The sequence below is a fragment of the Monopterus albus genome, unplaced genomic scaffold, assembly GCF_001952655.1.
Source record: "Monopterus albus unplaced genomic scaffold, M_albus_1.0 scaffold18.1, whole genome shotgun sequence".
Classification (NCBI taxonomy): domain Eukaryota; kingdom Metazoa; phylum Chordata; class Actinopteri; order Synbranchiformes; family Synbranchidae; genus Monopterus; species Monopterus albus.
In genome coordinates, this window is record NW_018127898.1 from 3953034 (window position 1) to 3962155 (window position 9122).

At 41.9% G+C, this 9122-nt stretch overlaps 1 protein-coding gene across 4 annotated transcripts in view; it reads left to right on the forward strand.

Moving 5' to 3' along the window:
- The window catches only part of tacc1 (transforming, acidic coiled-coil containing protein 1), a 41863-nt gene that overhangs the window by 26313 nt on the left and 6428 nt on the right, over positions 1–9122 (forward strand). For 2 of the 4 annotated variants that reach the window (XM_020592563.1, XM_020592562.1), the window contains 5 exons: positions 3260–3369; positions 5297–6680; positions 7242–7277; positions 7608–7671; positions 8560–8749. In XM_020592563.1, coding sequence (XP_020448219.1) covers positions 5368–6680; positions 7242–7277; positions 7608–7671; positions 8560–8749 — 1603 coding nt within the window. In that variant the 5' untranslated portion in view covers positions 3260–3369; positions 5297–5367. Of the gene's footprint in view, positions 1–1193; positions 1833–3259; positions 3370–5296; positions 6681–7241; positions 7278–7607; positions 7672–8559; positions 8750–9122 lie in introns of those variants that run through there. The other 2 variants (XM_020592560.1, XM_020592561.1) reach the window with 2 other exon arrangements.

A 9122-nucleotide genomic window follows, 5' to 3' on the forward strand; every position in this document is an offset into this window, starting at 1 on the left:
CAGGTTTCTACAAAGTAATGTCAGTTAAATAATATATAATGGGAAATAAGTGATTGCATAAATATTCACCCCCTTTAAAATGACTGACCTAATTCAACAGAGGTCCAGCCAATTGGTGCTAGTAGTCTCACAATTAGTGAAATGGGGATCACCTGAGTGCAGTGAATGTGTCTCAGGTAATTGTAATATAAAGACACCTGTGGCTGGTAGGTCCATTCACTGGTTAATCAGTATTCCTGGCTACCATTACACCATGAAGACAAAAGAACATACCGAGCGACTCAGAGAAAAGGTTATTGAAAAATATAAGTCAGGGGATGGATACAAAAATATTTCCAAGGCACTGAACATCCCCTGGAGTTCAGTTAAATCCATCATCAAGAAATGGAAGGAATATGGCACATGTCTAAATCTGCCTAGATTAGGCCGTCCTCACAAACTGAGTGACCATGTGAGAAGGAGACTAGTGAGAGAGGTCACCAAGACACCTATGATTACTCTGAAGTTACAAGCTTCAGCAGCTGAGATGGGAGAGACTCTGCACATAGCAACTGTTCCCGGGTTCTTCACCAGTCAACCTGATTGAGACCTATCCACACAGACTCAGTGCTGTGACTGCTGCCAAAGGTGCATCTACTAAATGTAATCACTTATTTCCCATTACATATCTTTAATTAATTGACATTACTTTGTAGAAACTTGTTTTCACTTTGACATTAGTTTATTTATTTATTTTGTAATTTATTTTGTCAGAAAAGCCAAATTATATTGACCATGATTGAGTTATAAAATCAATAAAAGGGTAAAATATCCAAGGGGGTGAATACTTTCTATAGGCACTGTACCTCTGTCAGATGCTACAGTGAGCTTTTACCATCCAGTAATGAGTGCACTGAAAGCCAGGGCTGCCTGTCCATTTTGTGATCTGAACTAATAACTCAGACAAATTGGATCCAGCTAGGTGGATGTCTCGAGGCGATCCAGCAAAACTGGTTTCCCTGGTCATGCATGCCTGCCTGCCACTGTTAAACAGCCTGGGGGAGTGAAACAGGCTTCAAGATCCTGCCCCACATTCCTAACTTCTTTGGGCTATAAAATTTGGAGCCCCAGCTCCTCCTCCTCTTCCTCCTCCTCACTGTGTTTGTTTTCTGACTCTCTTCTTCTGCTTCAAAGTAGAAGAGCAGCCTGACAGGGATGTACCATCCTCCAACCACGGGGGAGCTCATTGAACTTTGTACAGAAAAAGCTGCATTCAGGCTTCCTGCCTCCCCCCTCTGCATTCTCTATAAGTGGATTGGCCTGATGTGGAGGGGAGAGGCTGGAGAGGGTTCAGTAGAAGAGAGAGTAAGAACAGCATTTGGGAAACCAGCTGATCAGAGCTGTGGTATTTGACCACAGAGGCACAGGGGAGAGAGATTCTGGGATAAAGAGAAGCTAGAGAAAGCAGCTGAAGTCGTCGTGATTTTAAGCCTGAGAATATACAGAGAGAAGAGTGGAAATGTCTCCTACCTTTCATGGGAAACTGTGACATTGTGTGAAGAGAGAAGCTCTGTGGAAATATGTGAGGGCTGTTGGCAGACTGAAGAAGAAACGTATAGAAAAGAATCAGTCCTTGGACAGCAGTCAACAGAGGGCTGAGGAGTTCGTGTGGAAAGAGGAGTGATGTCTTGGCTGTCACCTGTGTCATGGGCTAAATGGACATGGACGGCGATGAGAGGGGGAGAGGGAGAAGAGGAGGCTGAAGAGGGGCAGGATGCCAGCGAGGAGAGGGTGAACCATGGAGAGAGAGAGGAGGAAGGAGTGGAGGAGGAGGAGAGATCTCAAAGCTGCAGGCAAGTGTTATGCTGGAGCCTGGACACTAGCGACACTGTGATCTGTAATCTATAATATTAAGAAGGTCGGGGAAAAAAAAGAGGATAAAACATATCTGTTGTGTTACCTGTGTGGACATTCAGCTGTTTACATGCAGACATGTCAGATGTGGTTTGAAGTCATGCAGCACTGACCTATTTCTGGTTTAGACTGTGACTGTTTGAACTGAATATTATTCTCAGCTTCACAACACATGCTCATTTCTGTGATTTTACAGGAATAACACACTACAGCACTGCAGTCAGGTGCGTTTTAGTATAATGATGTAATCACTATAAACACACGTGGATGACACATGCCCGAGGCATTGTGACCTTTCTGTCCCTATGCTTTTGATGACTATTTTCCTGGTCATCGTTCCAAGTAAACCCAAAACTTTACAACAATTTTTTTGTGTTGACCTGCACACTTTATTGTCCATACACACCACCCTGCAGTGTCAAGTTGTTAGATGAAAAATCCGTGTGTGTGTGTGCTGTTACTTTTGTTTACAGCAGATCAGTAGCTATTTGATCAGAGTAATGTCAGTATCTACCAGGGAGTGATGTAGTTTCCTGTATTGATCAGGCCAAAATGAAGGCTGCACTGCAACATTCAAAACACAATTTGGTGTGGAAAAGGCTAATGTGGAGCTTCAGTTATAGCTTGTAAGTTAGTCTTATATGTCATTCAATATGGCGCTTACAATGTAACAGGAAATAGTCGGCTGCCCTACTTCCTCTTTTTCCGTATACCTTTCACTTTATCTGTTTACTCTCTCCTCTTCACTGGCATAAATCAGATAGTACTGATGGGTTTTGGACAATAAGGACATGTCAAATTACACTCAAGCCATTTTTGCATGATAATATAAAACTAAACATATTAAATATGCTTTGTTAGGCTGTCCTCTTCAGGATAAGCAATATTAGATAATGAATAGATGTTAGGCTGTATTCAGTATACTTCAGATTTAAATCCATCCTTCTGACTTTCCTCAGGTCTTTATTTATTGTGAAATACTGTTTTACCCCAATAAAGAGCCACAAGCCAAAAAGGTTGGGAAAGTCTGCAATAGACTTTGATGCCATGAATGCTACAGTATCTGGAATCAAATAGTATCACTGTGTGATTTAATAAATGTGAAGAAATAGAAATGAACTGCATTTATCCATTGCACATCATATTGAAATAGTATAGTTCTGTTCATGCAGTTTGTAGTTCAGAGTACTGAGTCATCCTTTTACTTTTGGGTATCAATAGTGTTTATATCGCCTTCCTTCAGTACTTGTAATATGAACATTACTTCTGAGTTATGTAAGGATTTTTGTGTCCTCTTCTTGTGTGTTTTGAATGTTTAGGAAGTTCATGCTCTCTCTCTCTCTGTGCCTCTCTCTGTTTACCACAGCTCTGATTCAGAGGGACATTTTGACACTCCTGAAGCAGCAACTCCTGTCCGCGCCCCTCCGACCATCCCAGGAGAGCTGGAGAACAGCAATGCTGATGCAGACAGAACAGGTGAGGTCACTGCTGAGCAAATAGTGGATGAATGGAGAAAGACAAGGTGAAGCAATCCACATCAGGTGTCTAAGACATGAATGCATTACAGTGTCACCTGGAGGTTCCTATTATTACTGCAAATGTTGAATGGACCAGAAGAAATGCCTTTTCAAGTCCACAGTGCACATAATAGAATGAGAGTACCTCCTTGAAGTTGTCATGGAAACAAGGCTTTTGATGCTGCTCTAAATGTTAAGACATCACGTTTCTGCCTATGATTGTATATATTATTTGAAAGAAAATGTGTCTAAAATGTTTCAACTATATAGCCTTTCTATGTTAAAATAATCATTTTAAAACTACATTTTGGCATTTAATTCCACTATTGTCTTGTGCATCACGTTTACCACGCAGGAGTAAATGATACATATGCTGTCTGACTTCCTTAGGAGTGTGTCTAGCTAGTCAGTTTCAGCTTTAAATCAGAATTTACCTGGCTTTTTAAACTAGTATCATTATAAATTGGTAAAGCATACAAGTTTACTTATTATTAGACATGCTGTCAAATGCATGAGGCAGTGTTTTATTATAGGTAACCTTGGTTACCTAATGCCTAAGCAGGTAGTGAAGCATGTCCTGCATGCTTGGTTTTTAAGCTTGTGTGCACACAGAGTAGGGACTGTGGGTGGGTTTGGGGTGTGATGATGGAGGAAGCACTGTCCTTGTAATTTGAATCACTAAGGGGAGGAGCCTACAGCAGAGTGTGGGAATGGCCTTTGCTCTGGAATTCAACAGGTTCAACAAAAGCTTCGGTTCACCCTGTTTTGCATTGGTCACTTATAGAAGACAATGAGTGAGTGAACAAAGCTCTGCCATACGTTGCTGTGCAGCTGTCTTTCACTAAGAAAAGATTTCATAAAGCAGCTCCAGCAACATTTTCCTGAGTTATCCACTGCAAAGGTCAACCAGTATGGAGTAGTCAGTGAATTCACTTTTGTTTCAACCACAAACATCCCTTCCTGTAGCTACTGGAGGAAGACGTTTGAGTCCTGGCAGGAGTTGAGGTGCCTCTAAAAATGTCTTTAAATGTAAGCATGCTGATGGCTGTGTTTGTCTGTAACCATCCAAAGTCTCCATTAGTACACGAGCATCAACCTGGATATGTCTGACAGTTTATAGTTATGAGAGAGTTGAGGTTTTTGACACAGCCACACGGGCACCCAACCCTAAACTGACTATATGGCTTTATATTTTAACAAAACTGTAAACAAATGCAGATGTTATATTTTGTTAATCAAATCAGACCACAGGATTTGTGTACTGTCCACAAACATGTTCTGTTCTCTCTATACAAACACAAATGTGAGAGAACAACAAGACTCTAACAAAACATTGTATTGAATATGCACGGGGGCTATGGATGAGGACATGTTTGTATGGGCATGTTGGAGTTCAGGAATACTTTGGAAATGACACGCGGGTGACATGGTAAGTACACTAGCTAGAAACAACGCAGGCTGTGCTAGTCTCCTAGCAACATAACATTACATGAATATGGGAGTATGACAGGCATACTGAAATATGATGATGTGTGTTGTCCTCAACACAGAATAAATCATGGCTCCTTTTACTTTCCAATGCACTACTTGGTTTACTACTTGTCATGGCCCTCGTAGTACAATGTCTCCATAGCAACAGAGGCAATTTGGAACAACTGGCTGGCTAGCAGCTTGTGTTTAGAAAGCCAATCAGATATCATCTTCATCTCAGTTTAGATTGGACTGGAGAGATCGTGATTGGCAGCAGAAGTGTGTGTGTGTGTGTGTGTGTGTGTGTGTGTGTGTGTGTGTGTGTGTGTGTGTGTGTGTGTGTGTGTGTGTGGCTTTAATAACACTTTGTGTTGTTTCATGGTTAATTCAGGTATCTTCTTTCATTTCTTACTCAGACCTGGATCAGGATGAGCACCTGATAGTGACTGTTCCTTTTGAGGATCAGGATATTTTGGTCAGCCATAACATGGGTCAGGATGAGCCTGTGGTCCCCATGGATGGCTCACTGGAAATAACCATTCAGAGGACAGAAGCAGAACAAATGGATAGTCCTCCAGAAGCAGAACAAATGGACAGTCCTCCAGAAGCACCAGGCTCTGTGCCAGCTCTAGATTCATTTTCAATGCAGGCAACTCCAGAAGTAGCTAAATGCATGGCACCATCCTCCGAGCCATCTCAAGATTCAACCCCAGTCTTAGTCATAGGTCCTGTCCTGGATCTGGCTCCAGTTCCTTCTCTTGCTCCAATCCTAGAAGCAGACTTAATTCAGAGCAATGAACCTGTAGCCTTCTCAGCTCCAGATCCCCCTGAGGAGGAGAAAATTCTTGATAAGCAGCAACCAGAATGCAATGCTCTCCACAACCAGACAGAACCTACTCAAGAGACTAAAACCAGCAAATCCAAGCTGAAAATGAAGGCCTCACTGAATGAGCTTGCGCAAACAAATGAGGAACAAGAACTTCCTGTTCCCAAAGCCACATACAACTTTGACCTTGATCAGTTGGATGACAGCTTTAACCCCTTCACCAGCAGCGGATCTAAAATCCAGAACTCTCCCCCTCCATGCAGCACAAGCTCTCTCCCCAGACTTGAGTCACTTGGCAACTCATTGCCTGTCTGTGAGACCAGCACACCAGCTCCAGTAGAATTAGAGATGGTGCCATCATCATCTGAGGCGAAGCCTGTGGTGCTGGAGTTCGGCCTAGACGAGGGGATGGTCAGCAAGCCACCTCCACGGAAGTTAGGTGGAAAGAAGTCTATCAGCAAGCTCACAGCTAAGAAGCAGAAGGCAAAAGTATCAGAGGGTTCCTGCAAACCTGCATCAGAACTCACAGTACCAGAACCAGATTCTCAACCAGTACCAGAACCACTTTTCCAGTCATTATCAGAACCTGTTTCAGATCCAGTTCTAGAAGCTTTGCCAGTTTCCAACTCTTCTGTGCCACTGAACCTTGACGATGTTCCTATCCCTAAAAAAGGAACGTATAACTTTGATCCCAGTCAGTGGGATGACCCAAATTTCAATCCGTTTGGTAGCAATAACAATATGAGCAGCTCTCCAGTGCTCCCCAAGGGTTCCTACAGCCTTGACCCAGACAATTTTGATGACTCTGTGGACCCGTTTAAACCTTCCAAAAGCCTGACCATCGAGGACTCATGTGGTAGTGCCACTCAGCCTATGAAAAAAGTAAAAGATGGAGGCAAACAGAAAACGGTGCATCCACCAGGGGAGAAAAAAGTGAGGCAAATTCCCAAGAAAAGCAAAGAGAGGACTATCACGTAAGTATATTCAGGAAGAAAAAAAAGGCTTGAGATCAAATTTCTGTTCATATGTTTGCACTTTTTCTTTCTTGGTTCAGGAGTTTAAAATAAAACTTCAGTATTTGATTTATTCTCTCAACTAAGGTTTAGCTTTACCCCACTGCGCTTGCTCTTTCTCAAGCTGGAAATATTAGTATTTACAGCCAGTAGCAGTTGGGTGCACATAACAATGCTTGAACACATGCCAAACACTTAGCACTGCATACTGACCATTGATGCAATTCCCTTGGAGGTTATATATAGGCTGTTAAAAGTGCTTTTAGCTGCAGTGGTTGGGCTGCTTTCAGCTTTTCCAGGGCTGCCGGCATGTTGTATTTATGCTCAAACTTTAAACTATCTAACATGCTGAGCTGAACACCTTTAGTCACTCACTCGCTCTCCTTTGTCTCTTTCCCCCTGTTCTTTGTTCCCTTATTAAACTGTCCTTTTCCTACGCTGTATCCCCTTCATCCTTCATTCTTCTTCTTGTCTGTTATGCAACCCCCAATCTTTGCTTTCGTCCACTTCTCGTGGCCTCAGGACATCTGAACAAGTCAAGTTTCTCTGTTTTCTGTTGTAAGTACTTTCACTCTCGATGCTCGCTTTCTTTCATGCATGCTTGCTTTCCATTTTACTCATAGCATGTGCCGTGTCAGAACCGAATGCTGAAGGAGTACGTGAAGGAAATAAATGTCTTCCTAATTTTCCCTTCATCTTGCAAGGTCACCCCCATGCACATTAGTAATTTGCCATGCCTTATGATCCCTCCTGAAGTTGGGTAGCACAGTATTGTTATACATGTGTGTTGCTGCACAAGACATATAAATGATTGCTGCTCTATGGTTGTAGATTTTGCAAATTTAAGGATCATTAATTCCTGCATTGTTGTCATGTGCTTGTTTGTAGGAATTCCTGTAAAGTACAGAAATATGATGAAAGCCAGTCCTTGGTGCTTGATGTGTGTAGCCAGGTAATGTATGTGTTTGTGAGTGCAGTGTTTTGCCTTACTGCAGTGACACCGCATTGCCGATTATTCAGCAGCTGTCTAACCTCTTGGCCTCACCTCTTTACGTGCACACCATCAGCAGTGTCTCAGCTCTGCAGTGGTGACTTGGCATGGTAACAGATCTGTGACTTATCACTCTGCAGTCACATATTAGTCTGTGCCCTCAACAATATCAACACCTCCGTCCTCCGGAGATACCGTCAAGATATTGTATTGCTACAGAATTTGTCAAGGCCTTTAATGTTACTGTACCTGCATAATGCAGTTTATTATTCAAACTATGGAGTTACAGCCCCAACTCAGAAAAATTTGGGACGGTATGTAAAATCAAATTTAAAACTGAAAATAGTGATTTGTAAATCATCTGTGTCAAACTGAATCATCATGTCATTGTTTTACCTCATTACAGGCCCTGAAATGTAAATGTCCAAGTTTTTTTTTTGGAATGTGTTGCAGCATCAGAATTGAAATGAGTGTTTATTTTGAGCAATGAATAAAATTGATGAGGTATCACATCAAATAATGTGCTGCTGTGTTGTTTTCAATGTGATACAAGACTGAGGTGATTTACAAATCACTATAGTCAGTTTTTAATTGGGATTTTACATCCCGCCCCAACATTTTCTGATTTGGGGTTGTACATTTGTTCTTTTGCTTGGTTCTTAGGTTGTCATAAGCATCTGAAGTGATGTAACCACACCTGTTTATGAAAGGTTTCAATCCACAGCAGAAACTTATGCTCTTGTAAAATGTATTATTAAACCTGCAAACTAATATTTTCTTTAATAAGTAATTATTTGATATAAAGAAGATTTTTCTTTTGCTCTTGTAATGTGGTTCCCTTGTCTTCAGGAGCAGGATGAGGTGGTGGTTCAGACTGCAGAGATCAGTCATCGAGTTCATCATGCCACTGATGAGGAGAAGCTGGCTTCCACTAGCATCATGGGCCAGAAAACGGACAGCCAGGAGGAGAGAGGAGAACCTGAATGCAATAAAGCACCAGCGACAAAACAGCAAGTCAGCGACATATCTGTAACAGATGGTATGTTTCTCAATCTGCTTCACAGCGTCTCTGTAGTGTTTAAGACTTTTGGCTCATTTGGGGTGGGTCAATAAAATTCTTAATAAGAAATGCGTTGACACTGGAGGTTGGAATTTCATGGGTTTTTGGAACAGATGCTAAATTAACAGTCACAAACAGCATCCAGGCTAAAGGTGACATATTTTGTTTTTAAGCCAACTTGAAATTGAAGAACTGCCCAAGATGTGTTCATGCAGCAAGTGCGTGCTTTTATTATACAGTGAGGAACAGAAGTATTTGAACACCCTGCGATTTTGCAAGTTCTCCCACTTAGAAATCATGGAGGGGTCTGAAATTCACATTGTAGGTGCATTCCCACTCTGAGAGACAGAAT